Raw genomic sequence first — 25640 nt, forward strand, 5'->3', positions numbered from 1 at the left:
ATAGAAAACTAATACTGACAACGATTTATCATTAATAATTTTACAGATACGAAAATTAAACCATCATAATAACATTGCAAATTTGGGACATTCTGTTATAGATGTACTGGTAAACATTTGAGAGCATTTATATGCTCTTATCTTTATGCATAACCTTGAAGTTGGGTCTCCGTGCAATTGTACAAAATATCATGAGATAAATAATTGTCCCTAAATGTAGTCACAGCCAGAAACGATAACGAACCAACATAGAATAAACCCATACGATGGCCGCGGCAGATAGAAGAACTAAAATATTTCCTAGAATCAAGTGTGTACGAGCGTATGTCTCTGAGTCAAAGGCCGAGGACCATGGAGCAGACTGTACCAATGTGGAAGACACTCATTGGATCAATGGATACCCCACCCCAATCGCCAACCCGATGTCTGGGTACGAGCAGTACGCCTCCACTCGGAAGTCCTGGGGCATCAACGCTCTCGGTACATTGGTTGTAGAGGTGGAAGCAGAAAACGGGACGTGTGGAGTCGGCGTGACCATTGGCGGAGTACCAGGCTGTTACATCGTGGAGAAACACCTCAGCAGATTCGTGGAAGGACAAGATCCTCGCGATGTGGAACTCATGTGGGACCAGATGTTCCGAGCGACTCTCAACTACGGACGCAAGGGGCTGCCAATTCAGTGCATCAGTGCCATCGATCTAGCCTTGTGGGATCTGCTGGGAAAGTTGAGAAATGAGCCGGTGTATGCATTACTTGGCGGGAAAACCAAGCAACGTCTGCCAGTGTATTGCACTACCTCTCGTCCAGACATTGCTAAACAATTAGGATTTGTTGGTTCAAAACTCCCTTGTGCCTTTGGGCCTGCCAATGGGGATGAAGGTCTAAAGAAAAATGTGGAAATATTCAAACAATGGCGCGAGACGGTGGGTCCTGATTTTCCGTTGATGCTAGATTGCTACATGGCACTAACTGTCCCATATACTATCAAATTGGCAAAAGCATTAGAACCTCTGGGACTAAAATGGATTGAGGAGTTTTTGCCTCCAGATAACTACGATGGCTACAAAGAAGTGCGCGAAGCATTGAGAAGTTCAACGGTTTTACTAACCACGGCTGAACATGAATACAGTCGCTATGGTTACCAGTTGCTCCTCAATTCTAAATGCGTGGATATACTCCAACCAGACATTACATGGCTGGGTGGCGTTACAGAGGCGCGCAGAATTGTTGCCATGGCTTCCGCTCACGACGTCTTAGTAATTCCACACGGATCCAGCATTTATTCCTATCACCTTCAATACGCCTTCCGGAATTGTCCACTGGCAGAATTTATCAACCTGAGTCCAAAAGCAGACAAAATAGTTCCGTACTTTGGCGGATTGTTTCCCGACGAACCCTTGCCTGCAAATGGTTTCATAGACCTTCCAGATCGTCCCGGATTTGGTGTGACGTTGTGCAAGGACAGCTTGCGTCGGCCATTCAAGCGCAGTGATGAAGACTCTCGAGCTCAGGCGACTAAAAACGTCGCGTACAAGTCTCAAGAGAAACCGCATATGCCATTTTAGTGATTGACTTTACTAGAGTACTGTTTTGCATTTATTAACACTGAAAAGGTATACAGCATCTAAAAAAGTAGAAACTTGATTTTATTGTTTCATTGTTTCGTTCAGTGACCACTCAAAACACTTTTAAAAGAAAACGTCATCAATGTGACCTCACATGAATCTTAAGATCAATTCTCTGTAAATATAAAACATTAATTGTTAAATACGTAAATATTTTATCTTTATGAAAATTGTTATTGATTGATGTGTACATATTAGTTCAGTCTTTTCAATCTTAAAAAAAAAAAAACAAGCCCTGAAAATCAAGATTCCGTAAACTATATATCCTGGAAAGATTAACAAGTTATAGACGTTACACAATTGTTTGGATTGTGAGAGATGAAAGATGATTTTTATAAAAGCGAAAAAAGATCAATTAACAAAAAAAAACCCAGCCATAACAGCTATAGATAGAAAGTTTTATTTACGTGCAAGATATGCAATCAGTTTTCACATGGTTTATTGAGAGAAGAGAATACTTTCTTAAGATTGAAGACTCTCATGTAAGGTCATATTTGATTTACCTAACCCAGACCAAGGAACAAAGAATTTATAATTTTGGTAAAAGGCATCATGGACATAAAACGAAACGAAACGAAAATGAAAACTGAAAGTTCTCAAAAACGTAGTATTGAATAAATCCTTGATAATGTCTTAGCTTTCTGGGCAAAACCTTTTCGCGTCTTCTGCAGAATTATTATCACCTACTGAAGACACGGGCCAGTTTCTGCACCCGAGGGATTCCTGCGTTCCAGTAACTCGTGCGTTGTTGAAGACGGTTCCAGCAATTCCTCCGATGTTGATATAGGCGGATCCAATGTTTCATGGTTGTAGCATTTATAAGTAGAGGTCCTCTGCTCGCACCATTTTTCAAACACATCCAATGCCCATTTTGTATTATTTTAATTGTTTTGATTTTCCTGACCTTCAGTAAGATTGTTTTATTTTGTCATCGTTGACGAGTGGTCCGAATCTATAGAAATTAGATTCTTTCACTTCGCTCTTATTATGGTCACTTTCAATTCAATTTATATTATTCCTGCGATCAAAATTCATTGAGCAGCTTAATGCAAAAAGCTAAAATTATACATAACCAAATGCATATCGTTTTTCTGACACAATGTTACAGCATGTTTACAAGCATATTAAATTTCACAAAATCCATCTTTTTCTGCTGTTATTTGCTCCACATGATGTGCATTTTTAAAAAAAAAAAACTTCCAATGTATGTAATACTTCATCATGTTTGCAATATGTTGAATACACGTTTTACTTTGATTTATAAAACTAAGACTTTTGTAATATGATATAAACAGTATCATCTGATTTTTCAAATGGACATCTGTTCGTCAGCTATTATCGAAAGGGATATAGAGAAATGAGTGCAAACGTTTGGTAAGGCTAACATTTGTCTATTTTCTTAATCTAAAGCGAAAGCTATCACAAAATATTATATTGATCTGTGAGATGGTATCTCAATATTATCATGATTATGCTGACTCCTGTGATCTGAGGGAATCTTACCTAGTTTATCTCAAAACATACTTATGTATTCGCACCATGTGGTATAACTTAGATACCTTACTTTATGAAAGCTAGTTGAAGTAAACATTTTATATTTTTGAAGTTCAAAGCAACCTTATTGGTGTTATCAAACTTCTAAAGAAGAAGGTACAGTTTCTTTCAATATTTGCCCTAAAATTCATAAGTTGTTATATCTCATAACAATACACATATACCATCTTGAACATATGTGTATATAAAGTACCAGGTTAAAAACTTGTTTCCCAAAAACAAAAATTATGACATGGACATTTTGGCATTTTCGCCAGCAACGACATCGTTGGCGACAGCTGCAGACATATTTTTCTATTCAAAAAACCACTAGGGAGCTTGTGCCTTTTACTCAGTTTTATGAAAATTACGGGAAAATGCACTGTTAATGACGTCACAATAAACATTGTGAAAGTCTAATCACGTAACTATTAATAGCTTCTTCATTCATGGGTATTATTGTGTAAATAAATGTTACATTTTTTTGATATTTTTAAATATCACTCTAAAACAGGGCAAAATATGTCTGAAATTGTACCTAGTTCTTTGATCTAAATTTATCTTTACCTCCAAAAACATTTGACTATTTCTTATAATTTTATTTTCTCTTTCCGAAATAATGTAAAAGTTTACTAAGTGTCTAAATTAAGTTAAGGAATGTTTGTTTAGAGAATGTAGAATGTAACTCAATTATCGTTATTGGCTTTTTTTCCCTTTTATTTTGTCATTAAATCATCCTAATTTCTATTGATCTGTCTGATATTAACATATGGAAGGGCAATTGAATATAATACCTACCAAAACCAAAAAAGTATGTTTTTTTTCATTTTTTAAATTTTTCTTCATTAATTAATACGTATGAATAAATATTTAATGTACGTGTAATTCTATAATCGAAAGAACAAAGTACGGTTGTTACCTATATCGGCCTAGTAAATATGAAAAAAATAAACGCCGACATCAGCAGCTCTATAGTGCTCGTTTATTTTCTACACCTTTGGGTCTATCAAAATACGGTATTAAAATGGCGCCAAAACGTCACACATATACTACGTAGATTCCAAAACCTTACCATGTACCAATATTTTTTCTAAATATCGCAGTTTTTCGGAATTTGATCACAGTTTTTACTATGGTCGCATCGAACGCGATTCATGAAACTTATATATGTTATTCATTCAACTATAATGTTTTGATTTATAACCATCCCGTCAATCGCGTTTGCTGCGGCCATCGTTAAAAATCAAGTTTTGATTATTCCGGAATACACTATAACGCGTATGTTGTTCTTATTTCGAGAGTTTTATCGTCCTTATAGTTTTAAAAATTAATAAATATACAAATAATTTGTAAAATTTGAATTTATCAAAATACATTCCATTACAACAAGAACCTCGTTGCTCTTGAAAATTTAATTTCTTTTACGGGTTTTTCAATAACACCAGATTGGTTTGTTTTGCTATATACAAATGCGTCCGTGACAACAGATGATGGATTGTCTGCAAGCTGCACTTTAGGTAACTATTTAATTAATAATTACATAAATACATATAAAGCCCTTAATATAGCTATTCTTTTGTTCATGCTGCTAAGATTTCTTTATAGTAACATTTTTTGTCGTCTGATAAGTCTGACAATTGTACATAATATGTATCATATGACGTCATTGGATGTGAGAGTCACGTACGGGGAACAGTGATATTCAAAATAAGTTAAACTAAACATTGACCGTAACTTTATTATTTGTTCACAGATATGTTAAGAGAATTTAGGTAGGCCTATATAGAGTGAAATAAACTTAATTTCATTGGTTATCATAATTGACTGTAAAATTATATTTATACAGTGTGTAGTAAGTGACTCGATAGCTGAGTGGTTAGCGATGTCATGTCCGTGCAATGTGCTGGAGTCGTATGAATTAAAATTTTAAGAATTTTCTACAGAATGTGCTTAATTTTCTGAGCTAAGCAAGATGCTTTGTTTCTGTTGCATAATATTCTAAGCAACATACTTCTATGGTAATACTAATCCACTTACACTGCATATACCCTTATTCACTTTGATGTAAACTTTTATTGGCATAATACTATATAATTTTCATGAAAATGAAAAGTGTTATGAACTAACAGAGGAAAATTGGATTAAATTTAATCATCATAAAACTTAAAGTCCAAAATTAAACCAGTGTCATCAAAGTGCCATCTCACATTTGATTATCTATAATAGCATACAATAAAATACATTAAATCATTCATCATTACCTTAATTGACCATTGGAAACAATTCACTTTGCACAGTAACTCCAGTGTTTACAACAGGGATTTGAGTTAAAATTATTTCCCCTTTTGTTTACAAAAGGGACAAGAGAGGTAACTCTAAAATCTTCTCTGTAATGCGCATTTTTATTTATTTATCTACATTGATATAATGCAGGTATTCTTTATGATGAATTAGCATAAGTGTAATAATGAAGTTTTTGACTAATTAATTAAGACACATACAAAAATTACAAAACAAGTGACCCGATTTTGTAGAGTTTACAAACTAAGAGCAAATTTTATAACTTTAGACTGACCAATCGATAAACGGGGCATGTATATTTCAGTCTGGCTGTTTCTATATAGCTATGCATTAACTATAAGTTTTCGTAAGATATAGGGGGAATAATACTTGGTAGATGTAAATATATCTTTGTAATCTAAGAACGCTGTGTTGAATCCCCCCCCCCCCTTTTTAAAGCCATATCTAGATAAGTCAAGTGGTATTGCAGTTAGAATAGATTCTATCCGTGTCTGGATTTTTCGATTGGGTTCGAATCCCGAAAAGTTTGATTTTTTTAGTACATATATCTTTAATCGCATGATAATGTACTGTATAAAGATAAATTTAAATTGGCAGATAAAAGTTATTTAAACGCTTGTTAATGTAAAAATTTGCATGCGTGCTTAATTCTTTTTCAAAAGTACTTACTGTGTGATCTCTCCGTTATAAACTTGAATAATTAACATTTTCTTTTGAACAAGGGATTTTAAAACAATTTGCGCATCAATGTAGAAAATTGATTTTTCCCTCTTTTTATGAAATACTAGTAAGCGGGTATGCCGGTATGAATCGGCGATGAAGCAATAGGTTAATGAAAATATGTACAGATACATTTATTCCACCTTTTAATCCAGATTAGGCGTTTATTTAGATACTAAAGAAACATGGGATAATCATAATTACAACTCAATTGAAGACCCCGGGATCGGATTTTTTCATGTAGCTCCAAAGAATGATATTTCAAACACGCCGGACAGTAGAAATCGTTAACATCAAAATACAGAATATATGGCCATCTTCAGAACTGTTTTTGTTGGTTGCCGTGTTTGATAGAAATTCGCGTAATATGTGTGTGTTTTGTCTACATACGGAACATGCCCACCAAGTAAATATAGTCACCTACGTAATGTGTCTATATTTAGATATGACTTTTTTTTAAAGCTCCTTTCCTACAGTTTTTTTTTTCAATTTTCGTCATTTTTTTTTGTTAATTCAAGATCGTAATAATATATCATTAGTATTTATATTAATGTATCTTTAATATTTATATACGACTTTCTTATATATTTATGTGTCAGTGCTCAAAAAATTCAGAGAGACAGCAACAATGTAAAAAGAGAGAGAGAGAGAGAGAGAGAGAGAGAGAGAGAGAGAGAGAGAGAGAGAGAGAGAGAGAGAGAGAGAGAGAGAGAGAGAGAGAGAGAGGGAGAGAGAGAGAGAGAGAGAGAGAGAGAGAGAATGAATAATTTGATAAAAAAATGAAAAGTAAAGCAGCCGATTAAAATTGTTTACTGGGAAAAGGGGTGGGAGGGGGGGGGGGAGGGTGGCAAAACATCTCATATCTTACACATGCACGCACTTATTTAAACTGTACATACGGTCGGTGTACATGTGATGGGGTGAAACAATATTTTCTGGTGGTGGTGGTGGTTATCGGTTTTAAGTTATTGTGGTTACTGCATTATATATATATAATTTATTTAAAATGTTTTCTTTTGAAATTTAAAGTGTTTTTGTCTGATATATGCAGCATGCCAGGAACAGGACCAAAATCATATCCATGTGTTCTATGTAACAAAAGGACAACACCAAATGACAGATACAAAATTAAAAGTCAGCATGCTACAATTATAGAAAAAAAGTTTTTACAGAAGACAACAAATGAAGATGTTCTTTGCAGGAAATGCAGATATATCTGTGAAACTCAATCATTTGCAACGCAAGAAAGTAAATCTGATACTTCAGGTCCAAGTGAACCATGCAAGAGAATGAAAACATCCGGCTGTGCTAGTCCACCCTCTATTACACTAAGCATTCCTAGTACGTCGAAGAGTCATGCAAACTGTGTTATATGCAAAAAACCTGGTCCAAAGCTCATTGTTGTGACTCAGTATGCCCGCGTCAGAGCCTTCATACGGAAAGAAATGTTTGTTCCTGCCGGTTCGCGGTGTTGCCCAAAACATATTGCAGACAATGAGTTTACTGTCGATGCTCTACAAAAGATGCAGCAAACTAACCCTGACACAAATATCAACAGAACAGCGACTGTGGAATTGCTTCAACAAACCAGAGACTTTGCTATACGGAATGAAAATACTAGATTTAACTTTGACAACCCAAATAGCATGGATAATGAAGACTATTATAACCTTACTGGGTTGACGAAGGACAAGTTTGAAGAATTACTCTCATACCTGAAAGATGTTGACATCAGAGCATCGAAGACCAGAAGTGCAAGGACTTGTATTGCGATTCTTTTGACAAAACTGCGTTGTGGAATGAGTAATCACTTACTCGGAACCCTCTTTGGCTTGCAGAAATGGCAGGTAAGTTCTTTTACATAAAATATCCATTGTTAACTAAGATATTTTGTTAAAGAACGACCATATATTACTGTATTATCTTTCATAGGTAAGGCGTGCGGTACTGACAGCAAAACATGCTCTAATGTCAAACTTTGTTCCCCATCATTTGGGATTTCCCCACATTGCTAGGGAAGACGTTAAAGAAAACCACACACGTCCATTAGCTAAAGAACTACTCTGCAATGTAGCTGAAAATCCAGTAATACTAGTACTTGATGGGACGTATATTTACCTGCAGAAAAGTGGCAATTTTACATTCTCAAGAAGATCATACAGTACTCATAAACATAGGCCGTTTGTTAAACCCATGATAGTGGTCACAACATCGGGGTACATTGTTTCCGTACTGGGTCCATACCTGGCTGACTCTAAGAATTCGGATGCAAAGATTTTGACGCATATGATAGAAACGAACGTAGAAGAAATTAAGGACTGGATACAGGAAGACGACATATTCATAGTCGATAGAGGGTTTAGGGATGCAGAAGCTCTACTGAGTGACATTGGAATCCACATTGAAATGCCTTCCTTCTTAACACGTGGAGCAAAACAACACTCAACAGAAGAGTCTAATGCAACACGTCTAGTTACAAAAGTAAGATGAATGTTGAAAATTAGGATTAAAAAACATGTATAAACATGTCTTTTAAGTGTAAATTTTAAAAACAATATTTCAATTGTATTTTGACTAAACTTATAAGAAAAATGTCCTAGTTAGTAAAAATTATTGTAAATCAATTAAATCTACACTTTGAATTATTGTAGCTGCGATGGGTTGTGGAAAGTGTGAACGGTAGGCTCAAAACCTGGAACTACTTAGATAGGACAATTCCTAATAGTCAGATTCCACACATCGGAGACTATGTTCGCATCATAAGCGCCATATGTAATTAATTCAGGCCTGATGTTAGTGTAGCAGTTGAGAGCGACCTATCCACTGCTGCAAAGATGCGTTTTCTTTCAAAGGAAGCGAATGTACTTAAAGAATATGTAGAAAGAAACGGTAATTTGCTAAAACTACTCGACATAAAATCATTACATTAGGGTCATTTTGTTTAGATTGTTACAACATCTGAAGAATATTTTGTTTTGTCATACTTGATATGAATTTATAAAATGATTACTATTAATTTTGATATATATGTTAACGTGGATTTTTAAACAATAGGTCTGGACAAACGGGAAATAAGATGGCAGAAGATCGACGCCAGCGATGCAAGTATTGCATTTCCTCAACTTTCAGAAGAAGAAATACGAGAGTTAACGATGGGGGTATACCAAATAAAGCTAGCTAAGTCTTATGCCCAAGAACATGTTGATAAAGATGGAAACTATGAAATTCTTGTCAACAATGACCATGATGGAATCCTATGCGCCAAACGTCAAAGCAGACATGTCTCGGCAAAGAAATATATGTTGTGGATTGGTTTTGATGAGATGAGCATTAAGTCATGGTTCTGTAAATGCAAAGTAGGATCTAGAGTTGTGGGTATGTGCGCCCACATCACAAGTGTTATATGGTTTTTGTCATATGCAAAATACAAAGACATTCAAAACCTTGGTGTACGCAATTGGTGCAGCTACGTTGATGACGCTGCAGCGTTGCCTGTGGATAATTCTGATAGTGAAGAAGACAGTCTTGTCGGAAATGAAGAGGAATAATATGAACAAAATGATTGTGTTTTATATTTGGTTCCATTTGAATTGAGAGAGAGAGATAGATAGAGAGAGAGAGAGAGAGAGAGAGAGAGAGTACTATAGTGTTTGAGAAGTTTTACGGAGAGAGTGTGAGGGGAAAATATATAGCAACGTGCTTAGCAAAAAGTGTTTCCTTGACAATATGTTTAAATATATTCGATGAGAAAGAGGGAGAGAGTTATTTTCATGTTGGTACTCTTTTTAATAGTAGGTAGTTACAGGCAAAAATCAAAATTATCATTTTAATTACATGTATACAAAAATTATAATTTCTTGATTCATAAATTCAATGACGTCGCCTACAATCTTAGGTATTATGTATGTATATATATACTGTACATGTATGTACATAAATATACATGTATATACCTAATATTTAAATATTATGAAGTAAAAGATAAACAGGTATTGTATTACATAATTTAATTGAGTGTCAGGTAAATGGAGAAGAACAATGTTTCCTATACATGTACCGGTAGATGTTTTACCAATTGCGTTTTGGTTGAACCGTTTTTCATTTGTCGGAATTTATCACCATGAAGACCCTATATCATACTAATATCAAATCAAAAGTTGATTATCAATTTATGAAGTAACTGAAAGGTTAAGAGTAGAACACATACATATATAGAAAAAAACACAATAGCGGCATAAAAATGATTAATTAATCTACAATTTTTCACGCAGTACAGATGTTATTACATTGAAATCTGATAACGTCAAGTTGACGTCATGACGTCGTGAGCGTTGTTTTCGTCATCAGACATAGTAATTTTAGTGAGTTGTATAAGGAGAATAGCTTGAGATATCTAAAAAATATAAACTGATTTAAAACAGGGAAATCCTAGACATTATTCACTAATATCTTCATTTGATTTCGGAACTGGGCCGATTTTGGTGCAAAATGTACCTTGTTCTTTTTAATGCACCAGATGTTGATTCTTATTAAGAGATGATTCGTTTGTGAGGGTATATGATTGTAATTTGAACGTGACTTTGGTGATATTTGTCATATTTTGTTTATTTCTTGATTCAGACTTGTCAACATATGATCTTGGTTTTTTTTCTTCTCGAAAATGTTCTTTACACATGACATGTCGATAAATAGATAGACACGGGAAAATCGGGTTTTGTTTTGTCGATTTTAAAAGAATAAATTTTGATAATCAGAAGTTTGACGGTACAAAATATGTGTGATTTCCAAAAAGAAAAGTAATAATCATTAGCTTTGTTGAAAATGTCAGTTTTTATTTAGTATCATTCTGAATGTTTTATGATTTGACCGTTAGGGCAATCCACAGAAATTGCTTATCAAAAGCAACACCATCACCTCCATTCAGATTTTCCTACTCTTATCCCTTCTTTCAGAGGTAGGAATTCATCTTTATTGGAAAAATTTCTACTACTAACACACGTTTTCAATTGCATCAATGTAAAACAAGTGATGTGTTGAGTATGAGCAATATATACATATCTAGGCTTGGAATTGTCGTAACACTACATATACTGGGAGTAAGTCTAGGATATAGTCAACATTAATTACCTTGAGGAGTGTGTATATCTAGCTCGTTCTTTTCTGCGCAATAATTCATACAGATCCATATGATCAACAGCATTCAAAAATGAAGAACTACAACCGAGTGAAAAAAGGAACATGCACACTGGAGATCACTTTATCGGCGGATATCTGAAAGTGACGAGGTTAGAATTCAATTGATCGTAAACCACAGAGTAATAGAGAACATTTGATATAAACTATAAAGATTAGCAGTTTTGTCAATGTATTAAAAAAATTAAATGTGTGTAACGATACATTGATTTATAATTTAGATATTGCCTAGGAAAAGAATGTCACCGCTGGGCTAATCTGTGCTTTTAGTGAAAACAAAAGGATCATATGTTTGATCAGAATGAAGAGAAAAAAAGGTCATAATTATTTCATTTGCTTTTCAATTCATTTTCAATTTACCTGATTAACTGAGATATTGTTGTGTATGTGTACCATCAAAAGCCTACATCAATCAAAGAAAAAAAAAATTTAAATATTCTTTAAAAAAAAATAAAAACCAAAAATACATAAAAAATACTTGAATAAAAAATATATGATATAATTTGCAATCTATTTGAAGATGATCAACAATATTGTAAACACGATCATGTATATCTAGGATTTCCTGCCCAAACAGCATTTTGTCAAATTTGAGGCGCAGAGAACAGCCTTATTCCTGAACACATTTATTGTTACCCTTGTAGAATTTAACTCTCAAACATCTGTTATAGAGGATTATTTTATTGATTTTGTTTAAAATGTCTTAATATGAAAGCTCTGTATAGAGACACAGGAATATTGTAAAATTGAAAAGCTAGAGTATTTTGAATTTTCTTCACTAAATATTAGATTGTGTTTCCGAAAATATCATGTGTCAAAATTTAAGGTAAATCTGATCGTTAGTTGGTTGACAACTTATCCTTCTTCCAAATATAAAATCATGATTAATCAACGGAGTTTTTTTCTTTGTATATGCCTCATTTTAATTCATATATAATTTAAAGCAGAATTTCAGGATCTAGAAACATTTTATTTTAGACAATGCTCGATCTCCAGAAGGTACTCTAAATATTATTCATAATAGCGGCTCTAAAAAAAGAGCTTTTCTCTGCAAAGTTTAACAATGCTAATTAAATGTAAAACATAACTGACAGAATAATTGACTGACAAATGAATAAAACAAACGGTACCCCGCAGATACTTGCGAAGGATGTAATTTGAAACATAGAGCATGCATTTTGTTGCTAATAAATCTTTCCTTCCTGCATTGATATTTGTCAGAAAGTTTAAGAAATAAATCACTTACGAAATTAAATCTTACGCCAGAACTTTTCATACATGAAATGTAAAGGAAAGTGAAACGATAAATATCAAGAAAAAAGTTAAATTTTCCTTTTCGATTCCTTGAATCTCTTCATTATTCAATGGAAATCTGAGTTATACATCCTGGGTTTGATATGAAAAACAGCCAATAAGAATTGAAGATGTTTTCGTTGCCTACTCTCAAAGATAAAAAAGTTGCTACATACATTATTGCACCAGAATTGTTGATATCGGTTCCTTGCAGAGACGTTGTGTTTAGAAACAACTGCACCACGATCAAGCAAGTACTGTCGTGTTGTTGAATTGACTGCTGAATATGTTTATTATTGGTGCTCACAATAATTTTGCTTATACTTAGAGTCAAATGTTGTGAACTGGACTATATGCTATATACAATTTGTTGTACATGCTTTAAATCTGAAGTCAACGAAGAAAAGAAAGAAACTGTAGCTATATTTTTTTTTTAGATTTATATGATTTGTTGAGAGAATTGGTTTTTGTATTGGTTTTTAGTTCATTCTCTTTTTTCTCAATTTTATTGTATTTTCTACGTTGTTTATTCATAAACACATTTTGTCAGAGTAAATGGTCAAATTTGGAAGGCAACCAAAGAAAAATATGACCATCTAAGCTACCGTGTTATGTTTGCTTTGAACGCAATAGGTTCTATGCTAAATGTCTGTAGATAAAATATTTAATGCTGACCTAGTGCATCCTGTCATTAAATACCTTGTAGATAATGTATAGAAATTCGACCTATACATTTAACAAGTTGACATTGATATAATACAAGGCAATTTATCAACTAACAACTAACAAATGGTTTCAGAAATTTGTCACTTAGTCTATGCAAATCAAAGGACGAAAAATATGATTTAAATTCCAATTCAGATTTTTAAAAATAAAAATATTTATCGGCTAGATCATTATTGTTCCCTATTTTAAAAATCCCATTCATGGTTACATTGTAATGGCGCAAACTTTGTTATAGAAATGAACCAATTAAAACTTTAAATTTGAATTTAAAAAAGTAAATGTAAGAATATTTTTCTGGCTACTGAAAACAGAATAACTGATGCGTTATTCACTTGCATATTGCATTTTTCTATTTTATTCAGATGAATATTTATAACTTCTGGATCTTTATTCTTTTTAAGCGTTTGATACATATTATCATTTAAAAAATGGAATTTGTAAAATAAATTATTGAACTTGCTAATTTCTATTTTAGGAGGATGAATTTCAAAGCACAGTCATTTATTTACATGATCTTGATTTGTTCAATTCCAGTTCTAAAAGGTATTTTTTAAACTTGAAAATTTAACATTTAGAAAGACCTTTACTTATTTTCTCGTGCATAGTTTAATCAACATATGTTTTCTATGCCTTGCTTGTAATTGTTTATTGTCTTTGTTGTTATGCAAAGTTATACTATTCAAATGAATTTTTTACCATTAAAAATTGTTGGTATTATTTTTTTTCCATCTAACCATTTGATTGATTAGATGTTTTTCATATGGAATTCTTGTAGCTCATTTAGATAAAGCAGAGTCGATAAAAGAAGAAGCGACATCATACGCTTGGTGGTGTTGCTGTTTGGTCAAGGACATACTTTACATTACTGGTTACGTAATTCCTAAGACAATCTTAAAAATGACTGGCATAATGCCTTCGGGAACACTACTTTGGTCCATTGCTGATAATACTTACGCCGCTGTTACAAATGCAAAAGAAGTTATGAAATTTTCCTCATTCATCGGCAATTGTGTGTATCAAACTATAGACTCATTTGTTAACAAGATTTGTGCCAATGTTTGTGAGTAAATTTGATGCACATAAAATTATAATTAAACTTTTAATATGCAGTTAATTCTAATATACAGAGCTTATTTAAAGTATCGCAAATGTATGGAAGTTATCTTTCTTGCTTTTCTATGCAAAATATTGAATTGTCGTAAAATAATGAAAAAATTTAATTTCTTTAATTAGTCTTTGATTTATTAATTTAATTTATCTTATAATTTACTTTTAATAATCAATTAAATAATTCGTCAGAGAAAGACATGAAGATAAACAATAAAACATTTTATTTGATGATTACTGCGGCATAATTTTAATGCTCTAATCAGATACTAGCTCTTCATACCCTCATGAATTAACAAAGGAAACATTTTCTTGTTAGTTAATATATTTTATTAATACTGGATTATTTAAATTCAAGTTGAGTCCACTCCATAAATGGAAGAAGAAGAAGAAGAAGATTAGTTTTTGCTGACAATGCATGAAGATTGTAAAACCACAGTCAGACCATAATAAGCAGATAAAGATATTTACTGTCTTTTTAGAAATGGGGAAACAATTTGTTAATTAACAGACAAGATGATTTTTTTATACACGTGGTAGCTAACTGTGTCTATCATTAAATACCATAGTGGGAAAAGAGACGCTAGTTTATTCATTATACTAGCTAGACGATGGTGCCTTGTGGTTTTAATTGCATGAATTAAGAAAAAAATCCAGATTAAGGTTGACGTTGACATGCAATACGCAAAAAACTTACTCATCAATGTAGGAGAGAATGTCAAGATTTGTTTCTTAAACATCAAGGTTTAATACGGGTAACATAATAAAAACATTAAGTGTAATACATGTAACCTTTTGTTAAATTTGTGTATTTGTGATAAGCAGTTGAAGTTCAATTTTATTATCATAACAATCTTTATAATAAATTTTTGATATTTCTTTTAAACCAAGTATGACATATGTAATTTACATGTACAATATAATATACAGTGGTTTAAGGTGGCTCTATACACTCACAGTTTATTTCAATTTTTAATAGAAGACCACAAAACATATACTTATCAAATATTAAAATGATAATAGGGATACTATAGGTATTTTTAAAGGATTTTCAAATGTATTTTCGTGTTTTTGTAAAATAATTATTAAAAAGTTAACTATTAAGAAATTTAGAGAAATCTTTTGTCATATGATGGATATTTCCTTCGGACACCTAAAAATAAATATAATACTTCTTAACATTCAAAACTTTTATTATTGCAATTTTTTAGTATTTCCCCAAAACATAATTTTTCATGTTGTCTTACTCTGTTGACAAATCATCTGGAAAAGCTGCTTGATGTTATTAGAAAATGTATTTTAAAAACTGTGACATAAAAAAATTGAATAAAAATCATTGCAAATAAACCCAAAACATACATATTTCATTATAGGCCTATATAAGTGAATTTATTCGCTTTAATGCGAAATTAAGTCAAATAAATAAAGGGGAAAATTAACTAATAGGATTTATGTATCCCATCCTGAGAGAAATTCAAAGCCACCCTCCCATCCCCTTATGATGGTTAGAAACATTTGTCAATATTAATGTGGATTAAAGTATATTATAATTAAAATACTTTCACCGGTTTACAATTTTCTTTCACAGTATTCAACCAAAAAATACATTTTAGAAAATTTTGGAAAGTTAAAATTTTTATTGCCCTTAACGGGATTCGAACTCATGACCTACTGGTTTGTAGTGCACCCACTAACCCACTGAGCTACGCTGAAAGATATAAAACAATTGGAAAGAAACTATTTAAAATATTATACTTGATTTTATTGTTTCTTACGATAAATAATACGACACAACGTGAAGGTGTCACATTACTTGTAAGTAATGATTTTTCCAATTAACAAATGAAATCTAAGACTATTCATTTAACAAATTTTTTAATAGAGCGGTCCCCATACAATTCGCCTCAATTTAAATCAGCCAGTACCGGAATTACATGCTTCCAGATTTACTTTTTGTGTCATCAAAAAGTGGTGTATAGAGCCACCTAAAAAGAAAAAACAAATCACAAATTCGGATCTAGATCTACAATACTTAATAAAATACTCATCACTGAGTTTACGTATCTGCAAGTCGATCCTCTAAAGTCTGCCATATTTGTCATCATTTCTATATATACATTGCATTATCTATAGTTCAGTTTGAAAATTCATGTATTTTATGGACAAGCCTACTACTCTGAGTTTAATATAAACATCTTTGGTACAAGTTAACTATTTAGTTCTGGTCAAACACTCACTCCCCGTCAGCTTTACTGACGAGTGACGAGTCATATTTTGTAAACCCTATTCCATCCTGTCCGATGCGTGCCTCAAACAACTCTGTAAGTTTTTTTTTTATAGTCGTAATTGATTTAATTTGTCAGTATTGAATCACATTTTTAAAGTATTATTACAGATGGAGATTTATTAAACAGATAAAACATTCTCAAAAGTATGGCACGCCATTTTTGTCTTTAAAGTAATTTATATATTTTTAAAGGTATTTAATAGAATAATGGTTCTACATTTTCCTATTTTGTAAATTGTTATTTCTATTTATTGTAGTTTTTAACAATCCATTGCACGACGGCAACGTGTACCACACAATAAAACATAGTGCATTGTTAGCTATCTGCCTGAACCAGACAGAATGTTTACGTATTAGAAGAAAACAATAGCTGTTACAAGTTGATTGACCCTGTTGGTCTTTATAAAAAGGGTCTTTTACTACTCCAAACTATAGCGTAAATTTTATACCTTTTATTTTGCAAAATCGTCTTCTTTTGGTGAGAGATTTAGTCTGGTCCAAAGTGGGGGCAATCATCAGTTAGATGATCTACGAATACTAAGTCTTGTTATCACAAAAATAATACTTTTATGCGTTTATTAAAACCCTATTTCAACTATTTCCAGCGATCGTGTGAAATCCCTGAAATCAATCGGAAAGAATCCAAAACTTGCAAGGGAGGTCCATACATGTACATACCTTACTAGCACAGCTCTCTCACTGTATGCAGTATACCGCGTGACTTCGTGCATCATCCGGTTCGATATGACATGATGCGGATCATGAATTCGGGATTGTTTTTATCGGTATAAACGATCGCGGGCCTTTTCTGATGCGACATATGTTACACATCGCTCGATGATTAAACTGAATGTATTGTTTTTTATTTATTGATTTTTAGAGCCACTTACAGCGGCTACACAATGACAGGTAAGTGAAGAATTTATTTCAGCCTGTTGACTTTCTGTTTTTTAAAGAAACAACATGTAAACAATTTTGATGGTATATTAAAAAATAACACCTTGAACCAGTTTTTAAACGGGCATGTTTAGAAATGGTGGTGAACTACTGTGATAGAGAACGTATTTCGGTTACATATTGTGTACTTCAGATTTTTTTCTGTCATCTTTATCTCAATCTGCTTATTTTTTATATGAACAAAGCAGCAATTAGAAACATCTTTGTCAGAGCGGAAGGAAAATGAGTTTCCGTTTTATTTGTGTACATTGTACACAAATTGAAGCAGTCATATTTTGTAAGATGATTTTCAATACATGCAGTAAATCTCGATTCAAACGAACTTATTCCTACAATTCAGGCTGAGTTTTATATGAAAATAAGTACCATGACTCTTTTTTCAAACTGAGAGGTTACAATGTTATGTGAAACTTTTAATTCAAATTACATGCATGCGAGTTGAATGTTAAGTTTTGCTAAATGAAGAGATATAATTGAAAGCGATTTTTCAAAAACACTGGTGTGGGTATCACACCAGTATTTTTGAAAAATCGCTTTCAAAATCATATCCGGTTAAGTTTGATAAAATATCAGAAAAAAATGTTCGAATGTATAAGCATGCATATTCTGATCGCTACTTTTTAGGTAGATCTTTAGATTTTAGAATTCAAGACGAGAAAGTGCGCACATGCATATGTGACAGTTTACATACTTATATGTGTAACGCCATTAAACAACTTTTATGAAATCAATAATTTGACTTTCTATTATTTTCCTTCCCTTTTTGTGCATGATTACAGGATTGATCAAGCAGAAACAGTATGACTGGAAGGATTCCAATCTAGAGTTCTTCGGGTCAAAAGAAGAAAGAGACGTCAAAAGTAAGACATAATACCGTGGAATCATTTAAATTCGTGGGGTGCAATTTTCGTGAAATGTGGGTTTTTTTCTTAATCGTGGGGTTGTAATTTCGTTGATGCGTCAGTTTTTAGTTGCATTAACGATGATCACTCTTTTTTAATTCGTTTTCGTTGAGGATGTAAATTCACGGGCTAGGGCTACCCATGAATACCACGAAAAATTGAGCCACCGCGAATTCTAATGATTTTACAGTACATGTATAAACGAAAAAATTAGCTAGCTACATAAACCAATTTATATATACATGTATTTTCAGAAAAATGCTAATTATAAAATTTATTTCTAAAACGTTGATTGAAGAAAAACGTTGCTTAGAATAGAAAGAATATTTTATTAATAATTTCGATATAAATGAAGTCTTTTCTGAACGATGTATGCTTTGTTCAGATCTTAACATATTTAACCTGTGTGATTAGTAAAGTTGCGGTCTTTAGTATCAACATTAAAAAAAGAATCAAATCACACATTAAAAAGAGGAGAAATAAAATCGCTCAAGATTGACATATTTTACAATTTATCTTCTGAAAAATCACCCTAATTTTCATTCGCTTATGATAAATGACAATTACGAAACGTTTTACTGTTGACTTTGAGTTTTTGTTTTCGTGAATGATATTTTCCACTACTTTTTTTTTTTACTTCTTTTAGAGTTTGTTGAGCTTATTGTGTGGGATTGGAATGTCTATATATGTTAAGATTTGCAAATTTGAATAAGATTGATTTAATTAAAGTTGAAACATTTATTCGTGCTCTATCAGGGTATTGAAAAGTTTATTTCGAAAGGAACAGTCATCCGCATTATTGAATTTAAATTGTATTTAAAGAGAAAATTTCCTTTCATCTTTTTTCTAACTGGTTATATTAATATTTTCTCGTACATCGAAATAAAAGAGGTAAAATCAAAGTCAAGTAAGGCCCTTCTTTATATTTGATCGTTACATTTTGATAAAGTTGCCTGCTTTTGAATTTAAATTAAAACACCTATTTCATGAGAAAAAAGGGATGGATTATTCAATATCAAGGCACAAGGAGTATTTGTATTGATCCCTTGTATCCCTTGTATCACTTGTTTACCCACCGTAAATACATTAAAACTCGATTAAACTAATACACATAGATGATGTGTTTAGCTATATTTTGCAGCAGCACCACATTGTATTTATATTTAAATATTTATCTTTCCAAGTCGGGGGGGGGGGGGGGGGGGGTCATTTCGCACTCGTTTTCAAAAGTTGCATTAAGGTACAAGGTATCATTTTCTTAATTCAAGCAACTCGGCAAACTAGGAAAATATATCATAAATCAAGGAGGTATATTGAAATAATAGACTCCAATTTTTGGGCTTTAATACCGAGAAATCGGAAGAGTACTGTCTTCTGGTTTTTTATATATATTTTTTAACATAATTGGTACCAGGAGATTAACAATTTGTTTTTATTTTTTCTTAATCAGGCTTCGCTAATAAATAATCAACGAAAATTCCTTTAAGATTCGGAAATCTTCTGAATTTTTCAGATTTAACAATCTTGCGCATGCGCATTACATTCAAGCTAAATCACGGAATGCTCTTTAGTTTATGTTTCCACAATATCACATTTGAATGGGTAAACTCAAAAACGATGATACAAATACGTGTAAATTTTCATTAAAAATTTGCTATATATCCTGTTCATGAAAAAAAAAACCGGGAGATAACTCTAACACAGTGCGTTTAATATGAACAATTCCGAGAGTTCTGAATGTCAACATTTTCTGCAAATTCAATGTATCTATTTCGTAAATGCTCGACATAATATGCAATGTCAACCCGTGCACGCACGGGTCAAGGTCTAGTGTTTTAAAATGTTATTAACATCTGTTTAAAAATCGAGGAATCCAACGTTTTATTAAACTTGATTACCAAACAAGTCAGGCATGTTTCTGTTTTTTGTTTTTTTTTGTATTGTAAGAGTCGGCCGCATCTTGTGAAAGAGCTTGGAAAAAGGCTGGCTTAAAACCGGGAATTCAAATATGGCGAATTGTGGTAAGCTTCGAGCTGATCTTCGTAATTTTCCACAGTTCTCTCTATATCATTTGCTATGAATATGAAGTATTGTTGTCTGCATTTCATTCAGAACTTCAAAGTAACTTCATGGCCGGAGGAGGATTATGGAAAATTCTTTGATGGAGATTCCTATATAGTTCTAAATGTAAGAATTATCATGTCAATGAATTTGCTATGCATAAATTTATAAAATAAAGAGTCCACAAATATAACACTACATGAACAAACATTGAATTTCTTTTACTGCCTAAAAGTGTTATGATTAAGTTTCAAATCATTTCAAAAACCACTTTGCCAATGAACGTACATGTACAACTTATGATATACCATGTATCCGGTTGTTTTGTATTTTTTGTTTTGTGAAAATGGGGAAAATGTGTAGCATTTATAATTTGCGTCAGCCATTTTTTGCGATTTATAAGGTTTCTTATAGAAAATGATACAGAGTGTAATTTCTTTGTATTCAAGAATTTGCAATTTAAAAAACATCGCGAAAAAAGGCGAAAATTAGATCATCGCGAAAATTACCGGATATACAGTAAGTAGAATGTCAAAACATTAAAATCATGATTGTACACCAAGATGAGTTCCATCAATATGTTTGTACATGTATGTTCTATGTACGTGATTTAGACCTACAAGAAGGAGGACTCTGACGCTCTGCTTTATGATGTTCACTTCTGGATCGGGAAATACAGTACGCAGGTAAGTCTTTGACAATAATCAAACTATCATTATAGACGCATACATGTTTGACAACCATATTAAACACTAAAGAGCATCCAAACTCTCATTAGAAATATTACATTGACCCAGAAATTTATATGTCATTAAATCATGCTAATTGATTTAAACTTGTGAATTTGCACGTATGCTTACCTTTATTTTCCTTAATGCAAATTCAAAATGTTCAAAGACTGCAATTTGCTGGTCAACAGTATTTTTTGTCCACTCAAAAGGGAATATTACATGCAAACTAAGTTCAGTTAAATAGTTAGAATTTATGATTGAATGAAGATATGCATATTTTCATTTAAGAACGTCTCCTTGACTTCAAGGCGGTATTTAAATATTTGGTTAGCTGTGTAAACATAATATAATGGAATCAATATTGAAAAAAATGAACTTAATGATATGGTGTTCACCGTAGACGGCAAATTAAAATGCAACAGGGGCCATTTAATATATGGTTTTTTCAACATCTATTCCATCATTCTTAAACATGAAGCACATGCACATAGCAAAATGCTCAGGTAATATTTTACAAAATGAAATATTTTTTTAAACAAACGAACACTGCATTTTAAATAAATCGAATTCTTACAATTAATTTTCTTTTATTGACACATTTTGTATTGTTCTGGATAGGACGAGTATGCCACTGCCGCATACAAGACAGTGGAACTAGACACATATTTAGATGACGCCCCTGTCCAGCACAGGGAAGTTCAAGGTCACGAGTCAAATCTCTTCAAGACTTACTTCAACACAATAACGTGAGTAAAACGGGGGAATTCATAATTAATATATTGGAAAATTATGGGAAATGCGCAGTATCTGTTTCTTCTACATCTTTCTTTATTCCATGCATCTCCCTACCTTTTCTCTCTCTCTCTCTCTCTCTCTCTCTCTCTCTCTCTCTCTCTCTCTCTCTCTCTCTCATGGTTAGAAACATCATTCAAATCTCTTTACAACATATTTCTAAATAAAAGGAAAACTAGAATTTATCTCTCTTTCAAATAATTCAATGGTTTGAATAAAGTCAAACACATAATGGTACTTGTATATTGATTATTTCTACGTGGAATAGATACATGCATGGTGGGGCAGAGAGCGGATTTCGTCGAGTGAAGCCAGAACAATACCAACCCAGACTATTTCATTTCCATGGTGACAAGCGAGGAGTCATGGTGAAAGAGGCAAATATTTATTAATTAGTTAATTTCTTAGCAACAATTTCCAATCAGATTCATTCATTTCTATTATGCAAAATATCATAATTTTGCTAGATACTGTAGAAAATGAAGTTATTTTTCTTTTTTGTTTGGGGAGTCTATATCACATGCAAAAGTGTCGTTTAGGTAGATATGATTTATAAAAAAATATGCCGTTGTATAGAGAAAAATTCTAATATACAGGTATTTTAAAAACTTTATTACAATGTAAACGTTTTTTGCATCTTAGAAACGTGTAAAATAAGTTAAGATGACTTGTTAAGCAACAAAAAGATTAATTTAAAAAATACAATGACTAGTTTCTGTTTTGCTTTAGATTCCTCGTATGGAGAAGTACATCGATGACACAGATGTGTACATCCTGGACCTTGGACTTCATATCTACCAATATAATGGTCAGGGCTCCAACAAAGACGAAAGAGTCAGGGTGAGTTATGGACACAAAAGAAAACCTAAACGAGGCTGTAAAAATTTTTACAGTCGCATATAATATATCCTAAGCTTAAGCGTCATACACAAAATGCAGTAAATGCAAATTGCTTTAACAATACTATCTCGACTTCTGAAACAAGATATTTAATGTTTGTATATGTGTGTAAAAGGCTCTGCAGTATGTTAACTCACTAAGGGCTGAAAGAAGTGGAAAAGCTGTGAAAACGACAGTTCTAGACCAAGTAGCCGGTGGAACGGTTTGTTACAGATGTATTTTCTTTAGTCACTTATTCTTGCTATTTCATTCAATCCCTATAAGGGCTTGATGGTCATGACCAATTTTAGACTAAATTATATCCATTTACAAAGAGCTTTGTATTAAGATACACGAAAATATTCACATTAAAATCCAAAATATTTTTCTATCATATAATAATGTTAAAAAAAAAGGATACATGAAAGATTTAAAGATTTAAAGATATATTGGTTCTTCTTTTAGTAACTAGCCTCCTTAACAAAAAAATATATTATTCTGATGTTATTACAGGGGGTGTTCTTTCGACATCTGGACCAGACCGAGGGTGAAGACTTTGAATCTGAAGAAAACATGGAATCAATTGATGTTTCTGAACATGAACAACTCTACAGGTAAAACTAGGGGAAAATCATAAATACAACGAATAAGAGAAGCGGAATAACTGTAGTTGAATTAAAATCCACTGATTATAATTATTGCTATGAACTTGAAGACCGTAATCTTCGTACAGTGTATTCATAGCATGTCGAATACTTTTCTTCATTGTTCTTCTTCAAATGAATATCCTAACTTGCAGACTATCAGATGCTGACGGTTCGTTGAAGTTTTCATTGGAAAAAGAAGGTCCCGTTGGACTGAAAGATTTTGATGGCAACGTAAGATTTTTTAAATAATAAATAGCTGTACATGTGATCCTTTAACATTATCTTGTGGAATGAATAATCATTATTTATGTATTTTACATTTTAAAAAAATCTAGGATCATATAAATAAATAAAAATAAAATAAATAAATATAACTAGGAATGCATTTTAAGGTTTTACAGAGTTATGGAACACATATCTATTTAAAAAAAATAATTTTAATAGATTATGAATTCGTTTCTTGCTTATCTCATTATCATGATTTTTTCCGTTGAAGGATGTCTTTATTTTTGACACAAAACAAGAACTCTTTGTGTGGGTTGGTAACCACACAACCCACGAAGAGAGGAAGAACGCTTTGATATATGCCCATGTAAGTCGTTTGTCCTTTAAGTCATTATATATGTATATATATATATATATATATATATATATATATATATATATATATATATATATATATATATATATATTGCATATAACACATGTGTTAATTTATTAAGCATTTAATTGAATGGGCAGATATAGAGAATGTGCATATAACACATGTGTTAATTTATTTAGCATTTAATTGAATGGGCAGATATAGAGAATTGGTTTAACCGGGCCTATTGCATTTTTTTAAAAACAAAAATAATTAAGTTTTTTTAGATAGCATAATGATATTATGAAAAAGAAATCATATTTTTGCAGTTATTAAGAATAAACTATAAATATCGTAAATACGACAGATGAGTTGTGTCATTCAGTCAACTGAATGGTAATTAAAATATCTCAAAAGGTGACTGAAAGGCATTCTATATATAGAGCTATTTTTGCCCTGTGTAAGTTTCACCCTCCTACACTTGCAAAAGTTTTGCCCCGTCTTGATTTCGCCCAGACATAGTGAAGAGAGAGAGAAAATACACGACATTAGAAATATCCCAGCCCGCTGATAAGGAGGTCGAAAGGGGCAAAATTAAAACGGGGTGAATATTTCCTTGTATTCGGTAGTTATCCTAATTTATTCAATTTTAAGTTGCCTTTAATATTAGTCATCTTTTAGTTGACTGAGTGGCAGACCTTCATCTAACCGGTGGGAATATATTGAAATGGGATTATTTTTTTCATATGTTAACTTTGATTTATATCTTTTTGACAGAATTACTTGAAGAAGACCAGCCATCCCTTAATTCCTGTGAGTTGTCTGAATGAGGGGGCCGAAAACAAATCATTCAGTATGGCACTGACCGCCTAGGGCTTTGGAAACTTAACTCTTCTATTTGGGATAAAACCCAATCAAAACGATATGCAAAAATACAAATCAATGATAGTTGAATAAATCAAAAACATCATTAACTTTTTATATTAATAGTTTGATTTTGTTTGGTTAAGGGTTATCCAATTCTTGCAATTTTTGTTTATTATGAACATAAGTATTTACTGTTTATCTTTAACATGCTGGACAAGGTGTTATTAATTGATTTATTAATAGCTTGATAATAAGATGTTTATCTCTTTTACTAAATGAACAATGTTTTTACACATTTGAATGTATTTTTTTATTGAATTTCCTGCATTGTGTACATTAAAATGACACTAGCACCAATATAATTAGCATTCATGTTCCTGTGTATCTTATGAAATTTGAATTTTCCATTCACAGCAGTTTCATTTTTTTTTCTTGG

At 32.3% G+C, this 25640-nt stretch overlaps 3 protein-coding genes across 6 annotated transcripts; all 3 read left to right on the plus strand.

The window, feature by feature from the left end:
* Positions 1-241: 241 nt before the first annotated feature.
* On the plus strand, positions 242-1604 carry LOC128158932 (L-rhamnonate dehydratase-like). The gene has a single exon (XM_052821923.1). The coding sequence runs from the start codon at positions 267-269 to the stop codon at positions 1563-1565; it is 1299 nt and encodes a 432-aa protein (XP_052677883.1). The 5' UTR covers positions 242-266; the 3' UTR covers positions 1566-1604.
* A 6295-nt stretch (positions 1605-7899) lies between these two features.
* On the plus strand, positions 7900-8829 carry LOC128158940 (uncharacterized). The gene is made up of 2 exons (XM_052821932.1): positions 7900-8026; positions 8112-8829. Exons 1-2 carry the CDS (start codon positions 7979-7981, stop codon positions 8667-8669), a joined length of 606 nt encoding a protein of 201 aa, XP_052677892.1. The 5' UTR covers positions 7900-7978; the 3' UTR covers positions 8670-8829.
* Positions 8830-16733: 7904 nt separating this feature from the next.
* LOC128158937 (gelsolin-like protein 2) lies at positions 16734-25640 on the plus strand. 4 transcript variants are annotated; one of them, XM_052821930.1, is made up of 14 exons: positions 16734-16819; positions 17666-17694; positions 18522-18602; positions 20592-20665; positions 20757-20831; positions 21320-21391; positions 22055-22182; positions 22497-22605; positions 22958-23068; positions 23244-23330; positions 23621-23721; positions 23907-23985; positions 24251-24346; positions 25115-25640. In XM_052821930.1, the coding sequence occupies exons 2-14, from the start codon at positions 17688-17690 to the stop codon at positions 25208-25210; spliced, it is 1116 nt and encodes a 371-aa protein (XP_052677890.1). In that variant the 5' UTR covers positions 16734-16819; positions 17666-17687; the 3' UTR covers positions 25211-25640. The 4 variants fall into 4 exon arrangements, with proteins under 4 accessions (XP_052677890.1, XP_052677889.1, XP_052677888.1 ...); XM_052821929.1 differs by lacking the exon at positions 16734-16819 and having other exon boundaries at positions 17502-17694; XM_052821928.1 differs by lacking the exons at positions 16734-16819; positions 17666-17694 and having other exon boundaries at positions 18512-18602.

This window comes from Crassostrea angulata, chromosome 8 (assembly GCF_025612915.1).
Source record: "Crassostrea angulata isolate pt1a10 chromosome 8, ASM2561291v2, whole genome shotgun sequence".
Classification (NCBI taxonomy): Eukaryota; Metazoa; Mollusca; class Bivalvia; order Ostreida; family Ostreidae; genus Magallana; species Magallana angulata.